Source organism: Vicia villosa, linkage group LG1 (assembly GCF_029867415.1).
Source record: "Vicia villosa cultivar HV-30 ecotype Madison, WI linkage group LG1, Vvil1.0, whole genome shotgun sequence".
Taxonomy (NCBI): domain Eukaryota; kingdom Viridiplantae; phylum Streptophyta; class Magnoliopsida; order Fabales; family Fabaceae; genus Vicia; species Vicia villosa.
This window is the reverse complement of record NC_081180.1, coordinates 248,416,244-248,436,766: the sequence shown is the minus strand read 5'-3', so window position 1 is coordinate 248,436,766 and position 20,523 is coordinate 248,416,244. Positions and strand designations below refer to the sequence as shown.

The 20,523-nt window shown below is 33.3% G+C and overlaps 3 protein-coding genes across 3 annotated transcripts; 1 reads left to right on the top strand and 2 right to left on the bottom strand.

The window, feature by feature from the left end:
- The first annotated feature begins 2,483 nt into the window (after window positions 1–2,483).
- On the top strand, window positions 2,484–5,192 carry LOC131645112 (aminotransferase ALD1, chloroplastic). The gene is made up of 9 exons (XM_058915772.1): window positions 2,484–2,592; window positions 2,665–2,732; window positions 2,855–2,971; window positions 3,084–3,146; window positions 3,241–3,345; window positions 3,456–3,506; window positions 3,873–4,193; window positions 4,287–4,493; window positions 4,687–5,192. The coding sequence occupies exons 1-9, from the start codon at window positions 2,484–2,486 to the stop codon at window positions 4,978–4,980; spliced, it is 1,335 nt and encodes a 444-aa protein (XP_058771755.1). The 3' UTR covers window positions 4,981–5,192.
- Window positions 5,193–5,288: 96 nt separating this feature from the next.
- LOC131645111 (F-box/kelch-repeat protein At1g22040-like) lies at window positions 5,289–7,482 on the bottom strand. The gene is made up of 2 exons (XM_058915771.1): window positions 7,338–7,482; window positions 5,289–7,154 (listed from the first exon to the last, which is right to left on the bottom strand). The coding sequence occupies exon 2, from the start codon at window positions 7,114–7,116 to the stop codon at window positions 5,674–5,676; it is 1,443 nt and encodes a 480-aa protein (XP_058771754.1). The 5' UTR covers window positions 7,117–7,154; window positions 7,338–7,482; the 3' UTR covers window positions 5,289–5,673.
- Window positions 7,483–12,374: 4,892 nt separating this feature from the next.
- Window positions 12,375–16,147, bottom strand: LOC131625309 (high affinity sulfate transporter 2-like). Its single transcript, XM_058896186.1, has 14 exons — window positions 16,091–16,147; window positions 15,519–15,873; window positions 15,375–15,423; window positions 15,050–15,254; window positions 14,778–14,952; window positions 14,580–14,645; window positions 14,380–14,493; window positions 14,184–14,300; window positions 13,969–14,095; window positions 13,582–13,868; window positions 13,301–13,491; window positions 13,109–13,194; window positions 12,949–13,025; window positions 12,375–12,789 (listed from the first exon to the last, which is right to left on the bottom strand). The coding sequence occupies exons 2-14, from the start codon at window positions 15,858–15,860 to the stop codon at window positions 12,649–12,651; spliced, it is 1,977 nt and encodes a 658-aa protein (XP_058752169.1). The 5' UTR covers window positions 15,861–15,873; window positions 16,091–16,147; the 3' UTR covers window positions 12,375–12,648.
- Window positions 16,148–20,523: the final 4,376 nt, after the last annotated feature.

Genomic DNA, 20,523 nt, shown 5'->3' with positions numbered 1-20,523 from the left:
CTCTAAATTATAACTATACATAGATCCTTGCTAAACATAGCCCCTCAACATTATATCTCTCTCTTAAATATCATGAGATTGTGGGTGAGTTTAGTTCAATAACTTTTCAATAAGCTCTCAACCATTGACATGTTTTTGGTGGCTTTATACGGATAAGTGAATGTGCAAACATGTGAGTATTTGAATCAGGGGTTGCTCTTTGCACCCTATAAGTGCTCATCTACTCTGATGAAAAACCAATAATGTTCTTAAAATTCAGAACTTAATTGTCGGGCGCACTCAAATTTAGAGCTTTGTATTTTTGTGTTCATCTGGTTTTGTTTGATACGGAAGTTAACTTCCGGATTTACCTAATATGTATAGTTTGTTTGATTTTGCATGTCTTGTCCGACTTCTTTGATTATAGTATGATTTTTCTAATTTAATTAAAGGTAAAATATAAGACAATTAAGAAAATTAAGTAAGAGTGAGACATGGTAGAGTGACCCAACATGTTTTCGTTCGGAGAAAAAAAAGCTAGACCCTCGCGTTCAACTGTTAGTGTCATTTCATTTGATGCAGAAGAATCATCTTTCTGAGTTCATATGTGTCTGACATCGTCTTCTTGAAAACATGTGTCCCTTGCTGAAGCCTCCGAAGTCCAACTTGTTTAGGAAGAAAACTTATCGTCAAATTTATAACAAGTTTACTGACTAGAAGAGAAATTTACTGTCATGAAAGTTAATAAAAAAGTTAACTTTCAAGTGCATAGTGCATTGTGAACTGAACATACTATTAAGAGTTCAAATGTGTCCAAGGATTAGGCTAAAAGTTAACTTTCAGACTATTTTTGACAAAATGTGAGTATTCAATAGAAATGCTTTGGTGTGTATTTGAGACGTCTGAAACTTAACTTTCGAACTACACTAAGAATAATTTAGGATTTCATAAAGGTGATTCTTCACCACTAAGAGTGCGAAGAACAATCACCTTTGAATCATGAACTATATAGTAATGAATCAGCGGTTAGAATATTTTAGGTGCAAACTGTTTGAGTCAAACTTATTTTATAGCTTTAAACTATTCAACAAAAACTCAAAAATAAATATTAAGGCATTCACATTATTGATTACTTTTTATTGAATAAATAATTAAGAAAATACTAAGAAAAATCACTAATGTTCTCTAGAGGTGTGTTTTAATTTTAGAAAATCGTCCAAAAAAACAAAGAAAAGAATCAAGAGGTGTAAATCAAGATGATATTGGTTAATGTTCCATATTCATTTAACACGTGGCTAGATATCACGAAGGTTTTACTTTTCAAAACAAAAAAGTGGAAATATTCTCTCACTAGCATATGACAAAATATTTTTCCTTCACCATCTTGCTTACTGTCACATCATGCTTTTATAATATAGTTTTATTTTTATTTTTGAAGTTACACTTTTAAAATGTACTATACATTGCATTAAATTTGATAGGGACTCTATAACTATGTATACAATCAAAAAAAAAAAAAATTCACTAACTTTCAATTTGCACATAATATAACATTTATTAAATATGGAGTAAAGTGTTATAGCCATGAATACTCAAATGTTAAAAAAATTAAAAGTATTTAATTATTTAAAGTTCAATTGTCACATTAACTACTTAGATGCCTACCATCTTTAATACAAAATTTTGGATGTTGATGCATTTGTGTAATTGGAACATTATGAAAGTAATTATTGTGTTTCTATTAAGCATGTCTTCCAAAATTATTTCTACTAAAATGTCATGTCCTTGAGCACTATATTTCTTATGTAAATGGCATTATTTTACATATATAGATATAGATCGTGAGGCCACATATTTAATGTTGAAGCTAGCAAAAATAATATCTATTTTTGCAAATTAAATTTTATTATTTTATAGATCATAATATGGATGAGAGATAGTAGTTTAAAAGGGAATGAATTCTTTCCACTATTTTCTCTCATGCTATTTTCATGTTTTTAAATTATCACATTTAACTTTTTCTTCTAATTTATTTTTAATATTAAGCTGAGTTCAGCTGATATAAGCCGATATTTATTGAATTGGATTACATCACAAGAGTTCAAACCCTAGTATTCACAGTTGTATGTGTGAGTTTTTAGTGATTATTACCACTTCGTCTACAGACAAAAAATAAATCTCTAATTTTTTTTATGTACATATTTAAATTTTTACTATTCTTCCACGTTAACGGAGAGAATACATTCGGTAAAAATGAAAAATCGTCGATATATTTTCCAAACATGTAAAATGTTAGGAAGACATAATAGAAAAAGTTTGGAAGTAGGTGTGTGGAAAATGAATTGTTGAAATTGACATTTGAGATGAGAGAATCTAGACCTAGTTTATGACACAACTCTTGGTTATAAATATGTTTTTGTGTATAGTGGCATCATTGCTACATAGTCATAAAAAATAAGAACCAAAACCTTAGAGAAAAAGCCTCTGGTTTTTGAGAACATAAAATGTACAAGACATCAAATTTGAGTTCTGTGTTTAGTCCAAATTCTTTGCAGCCTAGGATGTTAGTGAACAGGTTTTCATGCACATTGAAGAATCAAACTGTCAAAATTGGTATGCAAAATTTTTATATGGATTTTATTTTCTTCGTCTTAGACTTATCGTTATGCTTGTTATAATGTTCAGGACACTGCACAAAAGTACCTAGGAATGTAAACATGGAGAAACTTCAACATGGTTATTTGTTTCCTGAGGTACTCTTCAATAACATTCTCGTATTTTCGATTTTGTACTGTCATGGAAATTCACTATGTCATATGACAGGCACATGTTAGAGTTTTGTGATATGTGTTATACTATTATTATGTTGCATCAGATTGAAAGACACGAGCTTCTTCATTTAAAGAAGTATCCAAATGCAAACGTGATAGACCTTGGAATCGGTGACACTACAGAACCGTTACCGACACTTGTAACATCAAGCATGGTTGATGTAAGTTACGAAGATTCTTTCTGTTGAAAATACACATGAACTATCCTGATTCATAGACAGAAAATGGATAAAGGTAAACTTACAATTTTCCTTTTCGTATGATGTTCTGCAGTTTGTTCGCGGCCTTTCAACAGCAGAAGGTTATAAAGGATATGGACCTGAGCAAGGCGAAAAGGTATCTTAGAACATGTTTGAGCAAGAAAACATCACAAAAAAAACATAGAATTTTTTCTGTTCTGATGCATGTTCTGCAAAAACTACATTTGCAGGCTCTGAGAAAAGCAATTGCTCATAGAGTTTACAAAGATCTAGGGATAAAACCTTCTGAAGTTTTTGTTTCGGACGGTGCGCAATGTGATATTTCTCGTCTTCAGGTATTCAACAGATACTATTTCATAATCATATTTGTCTCGTTCTATTCTTCTTCTTCTTCTTCTTGTTCTTCCTTCTCACATGTGACATTGATTTGTCTCAACACATGCAGCTGCTAATGGGTCCCAATTTGAAGATAGCTGTACAGGATCCATCCTTCCCGGTATTTTCAATATTCAATAATCTATTTTCAACAGCAAAAGATTGAATAATCTGTAATCTAAATATCAACAACTACTTTGGACTAAGTCCTTTACACTAATAAGGAATTGATGTCATGAAAGTTATAATGACCAAACATAATAAATAGTATATTTTGCAAGGACTAAAAGTCTAAAATCAAATATTCTATATATTACAAAGGCGAATTCAATATGAATAATCTTAGACGAACTAAAACACAAGAATGATCAGAAGAAAAATATAATATATTTACAAGAATTAAAAACAAAAAAACATATATTCAAGCTTAAAACAATGTATTCCATTTGCCAAAGGTTGTTAATAACAGAAAATTCATATGAAACAGGCTTACATAGACTCGAGTGTCATAATTGGTCATGCTGGCAAGTTTGTAGATAGAATTGGCAAATATGAAAACATAGAATACATGACATGTGGACCTCAAACTGACTTCTTCCCGGATCTGCATAGAACTTCGAGGACACAGCTTATTTTCTTCTGTTCTCCAAACAATCCTACTGGTCATGCAGCAACAAGGAAACAGTTGCAGCAACTTGTGGATTTTGCGAAAGTTAATGGATCGATTATTATCTATGACTCTGCATATTCTGCTTATATCACTGATGATAGTCCTAAATCAATCTTTGAAATTCCCGGAGCCAAAGAGGTATGTTTTTGCATGGCATTTGTTTTGTTTTTAGCATGCACTGTTCTCAACTCTACAATGGTAATCTTGATCTTCTTAGTTTCATGCTTTCAGGTTGCAATTGAAGTGTCGTCCTTCTCAAAATTTGCCGGCTTTACAGGTGTCCGACTTGGTTGGACAGTAGTCCCCGAAGAATTGTTATATTCAAACGGCTTCCCTGTTTTGCACGATTTCAACCGCATCGTGTGTACCTGTTTCAATGGAGCATCTAACATATCTCAGGCCGGGGGACTAGCATGCCTTTCACCAGAGGGTCTTAAAGTAAGATTCTAGCTCCCTAACTAAGAACCTGTATAACTTGTCAACATTCCTATTTGTGCTTCATTTCAAGTTCAGTTCCTAGACTAGTGCAAAATATTGTATCTTAATTCACTACCTTGAACTCTATGAAATCGTTCTGTCATTGTGTGATTGTTTTCAAATAGATAATGATTTGGAAAATTTCTCATCTCAGGCTGTGAAGTCCCTTATTGACTACTACATGGAGAATGCAAGAATACTGGTCAATGCTTTGACCTCTCTTGGTCTGACGGTTTACGGAGGTAAAAATGCACCCTATGTTTGGGTCCGTTTTCCTGGCTTAAAATCTTGGGATGTCTTTGATGAAATTCTTGAGAATACACACATAATTACAGTTCCAGGCAGTGGTTTTGGTCCAGGTGGTGAAGGGTATATAAGAATTAGTGCTTTTGGCCAGAGAGAGTCTGTCATCGAAGCATCGGAGAGACTCAAATATCTTCTCTACTAGGAGGGTTTCTAATGCTTTTACTTCTGTTAGTTTCATAATCTATTCATAAAATAAAGCAAAATAACTACTATGAGGCTTCACTACTTCTGCAAAATGTAGTTTCAAGTTCTATTTATAATATATTGTGTATTTGTAGTGCAACAAATATGTGAACTAAATCCTTCATTGTCACAACAGAAAGTTACAGAACAAATATCAGGGTGAGTGGTAATCTAGGGAGATTGATATTGACTAGCTAATGTTAGTTGAGTAAGAAATGAGCAATGTATAAGGAGAAAATGAGCAAATAAAACAGATAACATAACATATTAAATTGAAAATCCATTCAATAAAGATAGTATCTGCTACATTGGTGCAAGAGTAACAAGACAAAATGTAATCCTATAAAGATATACACAATGTAAAATGTAAGAAATGTTTCGAAAAACATTCATAATCGATGTACATTTTGATATACTTAATTTGTAAAATTTTGAGTTGTCTGTGTATGAGCTAATATACACAGCTAATGTGAAATTACATCTTATGGATCAATGATGCAGTGAGACTGGACCGCTCACCATTTAAAATTTGAAATTGTTGTTAACATTGTGGGTTGTCCGCAATGAAACGAACATTGTGGGTTGTCTGCAATGATACCAGCTACTACAGGCATAATGATCTCGGAACCACGATAATTTTAGCTCTGAAAAATTAAACTTTAAGGGATTGACAGCTAACTAGCTCAGCAGATCTATCACTCCTAGAAGCAAAAACCCTCCAAAGTTCTGTCTCTGATTCTGCTGATGATTCAGCAAGTTCGCCGAATGAGCTACTATCAGATGATGACGACATCGACTGAGAGGAAGCTAAATTATTTTTCATGCCAGCTTGCAAGACTGCAATATTGTGATTGGCATCTTTAGTAATCACATGGAGTTTTCCAAGTAAACTAGCTAAAAGATAAGGAGATTCTGAATCAGCCAAATCATGAATAGGAACATCTCCCGCAACCACTTTCCAAGTATCACCTTCTTCGTCGTATACCTTTATCTTCGCAGAGTTGAGAGAGCTTGAAGGATCTAATGCATACAAATCATTATTGACAATAACACTCAATTTTGTTCCAGCTTGCCTCGCAGGCCAACCGTCACCCATCCCAACCGGCATTTCAACCCAAGAATTTATATCCGGATCATAAACTTCTCCTCCAACATCAACGAAAAACGGCCAACAATACAAACTCTGAGGAACAAACAACCTTCCTCTATATGAAGTCATTCCCGTCGCAATAGGCTTTAACAAGTCAGCCAGAAAAGCTGTCGGTAGCACCTGAGCTTTTGTAAAAGGCATGTTTGGTAATTGGGACCATATACCGGTGTTCGGATCATAAACTTCTGCAGATTGTAGGGGATTCAATCCACCGCGACCCCTAGTAACCCCTCCAACAACATAAAGCTTACCCTTCAATATACCCGTCTTGCTGTACGCTCTACCAACCAACATCGGACTAACCTCAGTCCAACCATTTTTAACAGGATCATATCTCCATACCGAGTTCATAGCCGAAGCTTTAGAAAACCCTCCCAAAGCATAAATGCAACCACCAACAGCCCCAATAGAGCAACCACAAAACGGCATCCGATCCAACGCGTCTCTCCTTCTAAGCCAATTCATAAAAACATCCGCAATTCTAACACTCGAACCCAACATACTCCACATCCGACGCGGAAGAGCCGCCAAACCCTTTTTACCTTCATCTTCAACGAAAACATTCGGCATTGGAGGTAACCTTTGCCATCTTCCTGAAATCGGATCCAACGCATACCATAAAAGCCTCTCATCATTCGCTTTCGTCAACACATACAACCACTCCTCTTCCGTTCCAAGTTCTTTTCTCAAACAAAAAACATCCGAACTCGCGAGAGCCGCTTTCCAAGCTCGAGAAACTGACTTGAGATTCAAGTAACAAATTCGAGGAACCCTAGCTAGAATCTGAACTGATATCTCATCAGGAAGAGAAGGAATCAGTCTAGGGTTATCCTCATAAGAAGTTGATAACAATCTCTGTCTCTTGCATGCCTCACCTGGCAAAACCTCGCTGGGTAAAACACTCCCACGAGCCTTGGTATTGTTCGCACCGAGTACATTCCCCATAAAATCACGTTGAATTCAAAATCGATTTTGAGATAAACCTGTTAAAAAAAGTGATTATTAAGCATAATCAGCTAATTAAGCAGATTATAAGCAATTTTTCGATTAATATATGAATGCATTGACAAAGGAATTGTAAGAGCGTGGGATTTGGAAACAAGAGAAGAAGAAAAATAGAATGATAGAGCATGAAGATAAAGAGAGAGAATGGGTTTTTTTTGTACCTTGAAGAGAAGAGAAGAGAGAAATAGGTTTTGAAATTAGGGTGGGGGTAATGGGAATGAATGATGGAGGAAGAAAGAGTTGCGCCCAGAAAATGGGATTATAGGGTGTGAGAAGTAGCAGGAGCTTATTGTGTGGTGAAATCATCTTGTCCGTTCGTTTCATGTCATTCCGATCATTTTTTCTAATAGGCACACCTCATTGGGGCGATTAAATCATTTCATAGATATCTTTGGAGAATTATAAATGCCACCCCCAATTTTACATTATTCCCAAAATGGTCCTGATATTATTTATTCAAAATTTTTATTTTTTTTAAAAAAACAACTGTGGCAAAAATCATCCAAAAGCAAATTTTCGGTACCATAGAGCAAATTTATGATATATCTTTTTAACTGATACCGAAAATTCTTTGTTTTTTCACAAAATTTCGATATCCATTTATCGAAAATTTGAAATTTTCGGTATTTTTCATATACTGGAAATTTTAAATTGCCGATAATTTTATGAACTGAAGTCACACAGGGGAATTTGAAAAATATCGGGTATTTTTTTCGGTACTAGATATTTCAAATTTCCGGTATTAATTTTAACTGCTGCTAAATACCGGAAATTTGAAATATCTCATACCGAAAATTTTAAATTTCCGGTATGTAGCATCAGACACGGTAAATTGGTAAATCCAACAAAATCTCCGGTATGGTACCGAAATTTTTTAAAAAATCATGTATTTTACAGGGATAATTTGGTAAAAACGCCCTACTTGGAGGTGGTAAGATAAATTCTCATATCTTTGTTTGTTTGTTTTTTAATTTTTTATTGCACCTAGTGAAAATACTTATATACTCTCAGATTTTAGAAATACATTTTCAAACGCATTAAATTTAACACAATGTTGAACCAGATTCTGAATCAGTGGAAAGAACTTACCGAAGATACATCTACCTATACATTACGAGATGCATCTCTGGACGCACCCAACATCAATACAATTCTTGCCCATGACCTAATTTCACTCAAAGTTATTCTAGAGATGCATCTCCGAAAGATTTACGTAGATGCATCTTCAGACTCTATTTGTTCAAATACACGCCAGAGCCCCATCCTTTTCCTCACTCACACAAACTCAATTCAAAACCTAGGCTCAGGCACCTGAGGCACCTCGGAATTTTGAAGGAGGCCGGTCAGACTTATCACTGCTGCCTCTTTATCCAGACCATGTTGCCAGATATTTCTGAGACGGAGAGGTCAAATTTAGTTGGAATTAATCTTTTAAACCTATGTTTGTTTTATTATTAAATTTTGTTTGTTTGAATCATTCTTATTAAGCCATATATGCAGGAACATGATCCGCTAAAATTCCTTAACAATATGCGGAAGATCACTCGCCTGGAAGAGCCCAATGAGTCGTAGTTTTAGAAAGTTTTCTCACTTGTTGTGAAGCGTGTTAGGAAGAAAGTAAAAGGGTGGAAGGAAGGTTTTTTTGTGACTGGGAGGTAAGGAGGTCCTCATAAAAGTTGTTAATAAAGCTATTCCCAATTATATCATGAGTTGCTACAAGTTCCTTAAAAGTTGTTGTGATGAGATTGAGGTTTTATTAGTAAAGTTCTGGTGTGGGGGGAAAACTAAAAACACATTGAGAATCAAGAGAGAAATAAAGTAAGGCATGGTGGAGGAGAATTTGAAGCTTGAATCATCAATTTTGGACACATTCTCATCTTCATATCATCTCTTTATAAAGCTGCTATAACGATAACCATGAATAACTAATTTCTTGTTATGTTAGGATAAAGTGTAGTTAGTTATGAATTTTTTGTAAACTCTTAGTATAAGTCCAAGACCATTATAAAAACTTATTGTAAATATTAGATATTAAATAATAATATTTATAGTTATTTTATTTTGTTAGTATATTTTTAGTTATTTTATTTTATTAGTATGAAACTCATTAAGGGAATAAGAGGTTTGAAATATATTAAAATATTTTTTCTAATAGATATTAAAGCATATTGAATTTATATTTTCTCTAATACACTATTATTGGTTCTGAAGATGTTAGTTCATGCAAAAAGAAGACAAAGAAGGAACAAAAAATTGACAATATCTAGATTCTAGACTATGACTAGGAGTAGGTTCATTCATAATAGGCGATAACTCGATCAGGTTTAGAAATAGACTCTTGTGTTTTAGAAAAGTTATTGTTGAGGATCATAAACTCAAACTTAGAGTCTGGGTCATTTATAACCCCTCTGAAACTTATGACGAGTGAAATAAGACACATTTTTGTGAAATGTGACATCTTTAAAAACAAAGTACTTACAACTAAAAGGGTGATAACATTTGTACCCTATTATGTTATGAGGATAACCCACAAAGACATGTCTAAGTGCACGAGAGTTCAACTTAGTTAGGTTTTGCTTATGGACATGGACAAAATCTACACACACAAAAATACTTTCGAGACCCTAAAACATAGAAGCAAAAAAGAAATTGCTTATGGACATGGACAAAAGCTACACAACCAAATATTTGAGATTCAAAACCCTGCAACATAGGATGATGAAAATATTTGTACCCTCTTATGTTAGGATGATAACCCAAAAAGATGCATCTAAGTACACGATACTCTAACTTAGTTTGTTTTTGCTTCTGGACATGGACAAAAGCTACACAACTAAATATTCGAGATTCGAGATCATGCAACATAAAAAGAAGAAGGAAAAGTGAGATTATAAACTGAACATGAGTAAGATTACTTATAATACGAGATGACACATGATTATTTAAATAATCAACGATCAAAATTGCTTCACCCCCAATACGATTTTATGAGAGACGATTGGAAGAAAAAAGCTTGAGAGAACAAAAAAGTGTCTATTGGTTGATTATTGCAAAAGTGTCTTCTCAAGAGAACAAAAAAAATCCCAGCAAATAATAGCAAAGAGACACAAAAGATATGTTCTAATTTTTCCTTTTTTAACTGAAAAAAATAAATAAAGTAGATGAACAATATCAAGTGTTAGCACCAGAATGAATAGTACATGATGAACAGTACAAACACACGAATAGTGCCGCCAAGATGAACAATACCGACTCGTGAACAATAATCTCACATGAACAATACCGACACAATAGAATGATCATGGATGAATACTGCTTGAAATTTTATAGTCAGTGATTTATATGAAAACAAAATAAATCACAATGATGACGACTAAGATTTAAGCGGAAATAAGACCCTGAAAATCATAAGCTCGTGATATGACATTAGGAATTTGTAAACTATTATGGATGAAGCAAGTGCTTGAAGATTTAAAGATACAATATGAAAGTCCCATGAAGTTTTTTTGTGACAATAAACCGACCATCAGTATTGCCCATAATTCGATTCAACATGACATGACAATACACATTTTGATTGACTAACATTTCATTGAAAAAAGTTGGATAATATATTGATAACTATCGCTTACATACTTGATGGGTATTAATTGACGGATGGGTGGGTTAACAAAGAGTTTACAAATAGACAAATTCAAACAAGTTGAAATTTTGAAATGAATGATATTTATTAAGTGTGTTGTAATTATTAGTAGAGCTGTCAAAATGGATCCGGCCCATAAGCCCAACAATCTAGCTCGGGTCGGGCAGTAAAATACCTTAAAGACACGACCCTATCTTTTAGGCCCAGCCCATCGGACTTCTGTTTTTCATGGGTCGGGTCGGGGCAAGCGGACTTCGGGCTGACCCATTAAAAAAGATTTTGGTAAATTTTGGGGGAAAAAGATTGAGATAAGATATGATTGCATAAATGTGTTTTCAAGTGATAAAGAAAAGTTAAAGATGATGAAAATATATTTTCAAGACGATGTGATCAAAAAAATGGTTGTGAGATGAAGAAAAAATTTGATAAGTATTAGTGATAATATTAAGATACTTTGTACTTTTACATGGATGTTTTGGTGTTATATATATATATATATATATATATATATATATATATATATATATATATATATATATATATATATATATTAAACAACACTTAACTAAGCTTATAATGACACTCTACTTATGTTATGTAGCTTTTATCCATTACATTCCTTTTTATAAAATTAAAACTATAATAATGAAATACGCGCCGGGCAAGTCCATCGAACCGCACAGACCTTTGAAAATGGGTTGGACTCATTTTCGGTAGTCCATTAAACAATCGGATACAGGTTGGACTAATCCATTTAAACATCTTAATTCACCGGACCGAAACGAACTGGACCAGACCAGTCCATTTTACATCTCTAATTATTAGATTGCAAATAATAACATTATATTTTATTAGTATGAGATGTTAGAATATTTTATATTTAAATATAATTTTAATATTTTAATAATTATTATGTGAGCATATATATTTTAATTATATTAACTATTTTATTAAATTAAGTGTTTTTAACAATTAAGTAATTAATTAAAGTCAAAATGCTAATTAAAATTTATTTAACATCTGAATTCATTGGCAAAAATTCTGTTGGCGATAATCCTGAAACAGAGGTGTTAAGAAACAAACAACGAATACCCCCGTTGACTTGTGTAGTTTTTTAATTTAGTTTCCGCACTGAATTATATGTTGTAATTTAAGATCATGTATAGTTGATCCATCGGTGTTGATTTAATTCTGACACGAGATACATTAAATAAGTACATTAAATTTTTTATTTATCTCTCTTTAAACTAGTTATTTGTCCTATTATAAACTAAGACTTTCAAATATATTAAAATATTTGTTCTAACAAACCGTTAATGATCTACCATGATGATCTCATATCAATCCTCCACAAGTAGCTCTAGGTGTTGAACTTTGCTTGGGGCTACACACAAAGAAGAGACTTACCAAAATTGGTATGCATGTCTAGCATAAATTATTCATTTCCTAAAGTTTACATGTAGTTTCATGACCTCATGATGTGATCAAGAAGTTCAAAAACAACAAGACTCTAATTGTTTGTTTATAACTCAATCCAATCATAGAGTATATATAATTCACAAAAGAATATTCATATCAACTTCCACACCATATAAACAAGAGGTATAATATTATAAAATCAACATAAAAAACACAATTTTTTCCCTATGACTTTTTACATGACATCAATTGAAGTTAGAAACAATTGAGTATCAAACAAAAACTAAGGAAAACAAATCTACATGCCCTTTCATTGTTCCTAAGAGCTTCATTTACACCTTATTCACACACTCTTTTTCTTCATATCTGAATTAAAAACCACTTCAATTTTAAAATATTTATCATGTTGTTCAAGAACCTACACCCTTTGGACCAAAAGTTGCAACAGCATCACCTACTGTTAGAAATATCTTATCTTCTCCGATTAAGCCTGATAACTCCGACGCATGAAGCTTCTCAATTACAATCGGCCCCGGATTCGCCACAAGAAGCTGTCAAAAACATCACAAACATAAGAAATTATTTATTTAGTACAAGTTGATGAAGTTGTTTTATGCATTATAATAGTATCATTATTATCGATACATTTCTTGGCGCACAAGCAACTCATTGATTTAAGTTATTCATTGAATTTTGTGATCGATTAGTACCTGGACATCTTTTTTCTTGAGGCTCTTGAGTAAATCTTCGAAGGCATGAATGCCACTCGTGTCGATATCAGTAACAGCTGCAACAATATATTTGCATGATTAGTAAATTCGATTATCAAAATCGATCATTAAAAAGAGTGTGTTTCAATGATAGCCTTACGCGACATTTCAACAATGAGATACTGTATACTGGCAAATTCGCTCGCTGTCCTTAGAGCCTCTTCATCAGTCAACCACTTCAATATTCTGTAAAATATTTTTAGCTCGCTCATTAGCCTCGATTCCATCGAAACAGAAAGGCTTAAATATGTTTTTTCGGTCCAATCAAATATACGACTTTTTGGTTATATACCTGTCCTTGATGTAGTTGGAATTTGAGAAGTAGATTGCAGAATCAACCCTGACGATGAGCATACCGGGAATCTGAGCTGCTTTTGGATATTGCAGGACGTTACGATAAACAGTTGTCCCCGGAAGCTTCCCAAGTACCGCGGTCCTTGGCCTCGTTACTTGTAAGAGAATTTTGGCAAAAGATATCGCCACCTGCATAAATAAAAACGGTTTTAAATCTAAATCGCAGTTGCAATAACATCGCGATACTCAAAATTGTAAAAACCTATGGCGTTTGATTACCGCGATTAGAAGGCCAATTTCAACACTTTTGAAGATGACACCAAAGAAGGCTCCCATACAAGCTAGAAAGTCGAATTTGTCAATCTTCCAAAGAAGAATAACTGCCTGAATATCGATAAGGCTCATCACAGCAGCTATGATAATCGATGCAAGCACTGCGTTTGGAGTATACTTGAATAGCGGTGTAATCACCAATAGGGTTAACAACAAAACTATGGACATAACAATGTTTGATACAGCAGTTTTACAACCAGCCATATAGTTCACAGCCGAACGCGAAAATGATCCTGCAAAATATCACAAACAAACACTCGTTAAGACGATTTACAAGGTTCTCGATAGAAGCTAAAAACATGATTGATTGAATTAGTCCTTTTTTTATTGTACCTGTAGCTACATAACAAGATGTTAATGAACCAATAACATTCATTGTTCCTAGTGCCACCATTTCTCGGTTACCGTCCAACGAATAGTCTTTCATAGCAGCAAATGTTCTTCCAATGGCCACAGCTTCCTATAAACATTTAACAGAATTGTCTCAAATGTCCTATAAATGTTTATGAAACAAAAGAGCTACGAAAAGTTTCGATAAACTTCCTTACCGTGAGTGCGACCATACCAGAAATCAGACCAATCCTAATACCAGCAGTAAGATAATGTCCACTGAAAAATATTTCATGAGCAGATGCTGGATTCACACCCTTTTTAATATGTTTCACCTGAAATAGCATAGTTTTAAGTCTTTGTGCTTCATTTCGTCGAAAAAATTCAAGAAATTTTTAAAAAAGTAGTACTTACAATTGCTACTCCTTTCTTGTCAGCCCTTGTAATGTAAACACAAAAAGTAGAAACAATAACACATATCATAGGAGATATTGCAGCCACCCAAAAGAGATTCTTTTTCTTCTTAGCCTATTCATTACAACATAATCATAATCATATACAAAGGTTCAATGAATGGAAATGAAGAGAGGAAGGGAAATTGTTGATATTCTTACAATATACTTTGTTGTAAGAAGGAAAGCCAAGAATGTTACTCCAATCAATATTGTTTCCCAATTCCACTGCAACCAAAGATTAAAACAAGTTAATTTTGAACAAGTCATAAGTTGTTTTCATAAACTCGTCTGACAAGTACTTATGCCAACAATAGATAGGCTGAAATAAGCCAATTCAAAAGAAAAACGAAAGCTTACGCCGTGGTGGGCTGCCTTAAAAACTGATCTCATGACAGAAATAATATCGGTTTTCTTAGTGAAGTCTTTGACGCCAAGAAGACCTTTAAGTTGTTGGAGCGCAATAGTAACGGCCGCTCCCCCCATGAATCCAACAATGGCAGCATGAGATAGGAAATCAATCAAGAAACCGAGCCTGCGAAATTCAACTCAAATGAAATCAATCAATCAATCAATCAAGAAACAACAACACATAGACAAGAATCATTTTACTACCAGTCCAATAAGAGTACCTTAAAAGTCCAAGTGCCATTTGAGTGATTCCTGCAAAGAAAGTCGCGGTAAACGCAAGACGAAGATAGTCATGACTTTTGTAGTTAGGGATTTCATCTGTTAGCAAGGTGCCAAGCAGGAGAGACACCACAGCTACTGGTCCTATAGCAATATCTCTTGAACTTCCCATGAAAGCATACACAAGTGGAGCAACAAAACTTGTATCTACAACAACAAAGAAACCAAGTCATCATCATCATCATCATCTTCATCATCATATAACCGAACTAATAAGTCGAAATTAATCATCATATAATTGATTATAGACCAAGCAAAGATGCTTACATAGTCCATACTGTGGATCCAAATTTGCAAGCTTTGCATATGCAATATCCTATTAAAAGCATTCAAATTTCAAAGGGTGATGATCATTCAAAACACAATGAACAAAAGCTGAAACAATTTTATATTATATTATATGATACTAACCTGAGGAATGCAAAGACTTGCAATGGTGAGTCCAGCAATCAAATCACCCTTGAAACTCTTCAAATTGTAGCCTCTTCCCCAATCGAAAATCGGGAAAATAGACTCGAGTCCAAGAATAAACCTTCTTGATCCTTTTTGATTCTTAAACTTGCCAAAAGGGTCATCAGAGAAGAATGTTTCATTGAAATTATGCTTGAACTCTTGGAAAAGTGTTTGCCTAGGAGGAGATGCAACTTTGTGCCTATGAGGAATAATATTTTCAGCATGTCTATGTGAAGAAGGATTGCTATTTATCTCCTCAGTGACTCTTGCCACAACTCCATCACTAAAAACTTGACTCATTTTAATCAATCACCTGCAAAAAAAAATTATCATAAACTGGTTAATCATCATGCAGAAAACACAAAGAAAGTAGCTTTTGTAATGTAGTAGAAAAGTCTTTTTTGTGTTTATGCAAAGTCAACTTGATTAGAAAAGTATAGATAGCTGCATAAGCACATTCTGTCATGTGAAGTTTAGCTTAAAATAATGAATCATTTTGAAATATAATTGAAGCCAAAGTGTGAAAGTACCAAAGCAAGTGATGTTACTAGACAAGAATGGATATGACATTTGAAATGAGACAATGCTATATATAGAGTTTGGAATGAGAAAGGTTTTAAATAAATATTGTTATAATTCTGTTAATTGATCCAAGTGTGCTAAATTATTTTTTATATCAAAGTCAACCATTAAATTTAAGGTCAAGTTGTTCTATGAAAATAGTTTTTCTATTACCTTACATTTTTATTACATAAATAAAATTTTATCATTTTTAGATTTTCTCTCTCAAATAATCAATCACACAAAGTTAACTCTTAAAGATTAATGTTAGAACAACAACTAAAAACAAAAGAGAATAAAAATACAAATCACAATCCATAAATATGTTTGTTTATCCAGTTCGATCAATTATTCATACTCTATCACTACAAACCATATATATATATATATATATATATATATATATATATATATACATCCCTGAATCATATCGTGGAGTCTATCTCCCCATGCATTCCATACCGTCGTCCAACAATCAATTAGGACTAATAGTCATTTGTGTCAAACACGAGCCTCGCGGCACTACAGTAGCTCGACTCCACCCACCACATGCCTCTATTCTATGACTATGAGTCTTACTCAACAATCTTCATCTTGATAAATTCATATGAATATTTTTTTACATGATATCTACATCCTGGCAACTGGGAGGTATAACACATGCCTAACAGTAAAAAACATGTAAAATGTTCAAGAGTAGAGCTTGAACTTATCATTGGGGATTGACTTTGTCACCATATTAGATGCTTTCTTTGAAGTATGAACATTTTTAAGTAATGTCTATTTAGATGCAAGTAGCTCTGTAATCTTATGAAATCTCACATCAATATTATAATGTTTGGTCCTAGAGTGATACACCTAACTATTTTTCAAATAAATGACGCTCTAAATATTACAATGCAACTGAAATCCACCTTGTTCAACACTCAATTCCCTAACCAATTATGTATCCCATAAGGCTTCTTTGACATACTCATCTACTGCTATGTACTCTAATTTAGTTGTAGACATGACCAATATGGATTGAATTAATGACTTCCAAAAAATACATTGAGCTGCAAGAGGAAAAAAACATCTTATTGTAGACCTCGTATCATTCATATCACATGCATATCTGAATTAACATATGGTACAACTAAATGATCACCCTACCCACTACTAAATGTGATACCATGACTCGCTGTATCTTTCAAATATCTTAAAATCTATTTTTCTGCTTCCCAATAACGCTTACCTAGTTTGAACATAAATTACTTGCAAACTTGACTTATATCTTGTGCTAAATTTGGTCTAGTGAAAACTATAGCACATTAAACAACCAACAACCCTAAAATAAGAAACCTTAAAAGTATTTAGTCAAAAGGTGGGTGGGGTAGCTCAATTGGTATGTGGTAGTTGAGTTAAATGGGTGTAAATTGTTGGTCTATTGTTCAATATCTGGAGGCATCATTTGTTTAATTTATATTTATGTGTTAATGTAAATAAGTGGTTAGTATTTATAAATCAACAACTTTTTAAAAAATGTTTCGTGAATAGAGTACTCATAACCTTCAAATTACTATGTCAAATTTGTCTAAAACCTTTTCAACATAGTTTTTCTGAGAAAGTCTTAACTTTCTAGCACTTTTATCCTTATGAATTTCCATCCTAATAATCTTACTAACAACATCTAAGTCCTCTATGTGAAACTCCTTTTGATTTTAAGTTCATTTACATGACATAAATGATTAGCAGCAATTAAGACATCATCCTTGTACAATCAGAGAAAAATAAAAGAACCATCATCAAGACTGCTAACATAAATACACCAGTCATACTCACACCTACTACAACCTATCTGAAACATGTATATATCAAAATACTTGTATCACTGTCTTAGAGAGTATTTTAAACGATAAAAATACCTATTCAACTTACAAACTAACATGTCTTTCTAAGTATCACTAAAATCTTTTGGATGCACCATGTAAGTATGATCGTCTAGGTTACCATGAAGAAATGTTATATTCACATCCATCTGAGCTAACAACATGTCTCTCTTGGCTACCAATGTTAATATTTCCTTGATAAAAGTATGTCTGATGACCGGAGATAAAATATTATCATAATCAATTCCCTTCTGTTGAGAGTACCTCTTTTCTATAAGACGACCCTTAATATTTTCCTTTTATTTTAATGTTATTATTGTTTTTTTACACTCACTTGCAACAGATAGAATGTTTCCATTAGGAAGCTAAAAAAGATTCCACATTTTATTTTTCTTCGAGGACTATATATCCTCCACCATGTCATTCGTGTTATCTATAGCCTCGCCAAAGGTGATAAGATATTATAACTAGTAATAAGTTCAAAAGTTGCCAAGTTTTTTTACCCATATCTTTTTGGTGGCTTGATTCGACGATGCTTTGTGCCACGTACAAGAGAATAATCATGTACTCCATCTAAATCTTCAGGACCATTTGAATTTCAATATAAGAGTCTGGATCAACTTTTGGTTCAAGTACTACCCGAACATTACTCAATGGTAGTGTATCAGTATCCATTCAAATCGCCTCATTGTTGGAAGTTTCCCATTCATGTGTTAACACATGTGTTGCAACTAATTTCTTGAACATGACCTGCTCATCAGAGACAATATTAGTTTTGAATGCCATCTTCTTTGAAACTAGATCCCATAACTTAAGACCCTTCAAACCTTTGCATGACCGATGAATACATACTTCTTTGACTTTTAGATCATGTTCAAACTAATTTCTACTTGATATATGAACATATGAACGATATCCAAAAATCCTTAAATTTTCAAGATCAATGGGGTTACTTGTCCATACTTTTTATGTAAACTCCCATTTCAAAGAGGTTCGTGGTGACTTATTAATGAGATAGTAAAACATTAATTCCCTCTGTCCGGAAACACATGAAGAGTCTAGCATTACTGGAGATACCCTTTCAGTTAGATATATCCATTCTTTCTGCCACACCATTATGTTGTGGTTTCAAATAGAAGAATACTTATGAACACCATATTTTACATAAAATTTATAAAAGTTTGAATCAATGTGCTTTGTCTCATTATCTGACTCCAAGTACTTGATTTTTATGCATGTTTGATTCTTTACCTCTGCCTTACACAATTTGTACTTGGTATTTCTGCTTGAAGAAGTATATCCAAACCGTGTAAGAAATATCATAGGCTAAAGTTATAAATACCTAGGACCTCATAATGGAAAAATGAATTGTGGTATTTAAAATTTGCGATTACTTTATACTTTTTTTCAATTAAGATCGTGTTAATAGTTTCTTTAAGATTAAATAGTTGCGGAAATAAAATAAATGGTAAATTGCAGAAAAAAATAAAAATAAAGAGAGTAAGGGTTAAAGATATTGCATTAGAGAGTTATCCAAGTTTGGAAAAATGTTGGTCCCAAAGAGATCTTCTTGAGATTTTGACTATAAACTTTTGAGCTCTTACTAGTTATGTTCACGAACCTTAATACAATCTAATCTTGAGATTTTTATAGGCTTATCCCAACCAATGATAGCTTTTACCCCAAGCTAAGCTAACGAACCGCCTAGAGATTTATGGCTTATCCCAATAATCAAAACAAATTTTTTTCTGGAAAAGCTCAAGAAACCAACCAAAATGATTTTATGTCTGGTTTATCTCATGAACCAAATTCGATCTCTTAAGAGTATCACACTCTTAATAATTAAACGACCAACATGATCACTTACAATCTCTTCTTCATAATCAAAGCTTCACTCAAAAGAACTAAGGCAACCTTAAGTGAAGAGAAATATTTTAGAGAGAGAAAAAGAGAAAATAGAGCAATAAAGTACAAAGAAAATGTTAATCATTGGAAAGTGACATGAAATGAAGAGGAGGCGAGCCTCCTTTATATAGGAGTTGGAAAAATTAGAAAAGGAAACAATCCATGGGCTGAATTGATGAGCCAATCGATTGTCATAATGCTCAAATCGAATGGCCAAGTCATTTTTAATCGATTACCATGCCCAAATAGGAAATATTGGACATAGAGTCGTTGCAAGTCATTAAGGTGTTATCCCAATTGCTTGGTTAATTGATTATCCCTTATCGAATCAAATGACTTAATGCTCCAATTGATTGGTTGACTCAAAAAAGTTTTTTCAATCGATTGGCATAAGGTACCAATCGACTGATTAGTTCTAAAAGTCTTTGGACAATTTCTCAATCACTTGGCTTGACCTAGAAAATGAGGTTAAAGATAAATACTTTTGAAAAAAAATATGTTTTAAGGGGTGTGTGTGTGTGTGTGTGTGTGTGTGTGTATGAGAGAGAGAGAGAGAGAGAGAGAGAGAGAGTTTCCTTAGTATTAATTGAGAATTATTCCTTACTTTTACAAAACTCGATTCACTCTGA

Coding starts and splice junctions, on each gene's coding strand:
- LOC131645112 (XM_058915772.1), top strand. CDS start 2,484: ATGTACAAGACATCAAATTTGAGTTCTGTGTTTAGTCCAAATTCTTTG. Junction 2,972..3,083: donor TAACATCAAGCATGGTTGAT/GTAAGTTACGAA, acceptor GATGTTCTGCAG/TTTGTTCGCGGCCTTTCAAC. Junction 4,194..4,286: donor AAATTCCCGGAGCCAAAGAG/GTATGTTTTTGC, acceptor TCATGCTTTCAG/GTTGCAATTGAAGTGTCGTC.
- LOC131645111 (XM_058915771.1), bottom strand. CDS start 7,116: ATGGGGAATGTACTCGGTGCGAACAATACCAAGGCTCGTGGGAGTGTT.
- LOC131625309 (XM_058896186.1), bottom strand. CDS start 15,860: ATGAGTCAAGTTTTTAGTGATGGAGTTGTGGCAAGAGTCACTGAGGAG. Junction 13,492..13,581: donor AAATTGGCCTTCTAATCGCG/GTAATCAAACGC, acceptor TTATTTATGCAG/GTGGCGATATCTTTTGCCAA. Junction 13,195..13,300: donor TCCAACTACATCAAGGACAG/GTATATAACCAA, acceptor AATATTTTACAG/AATATTGAAGTGGTTGACTG.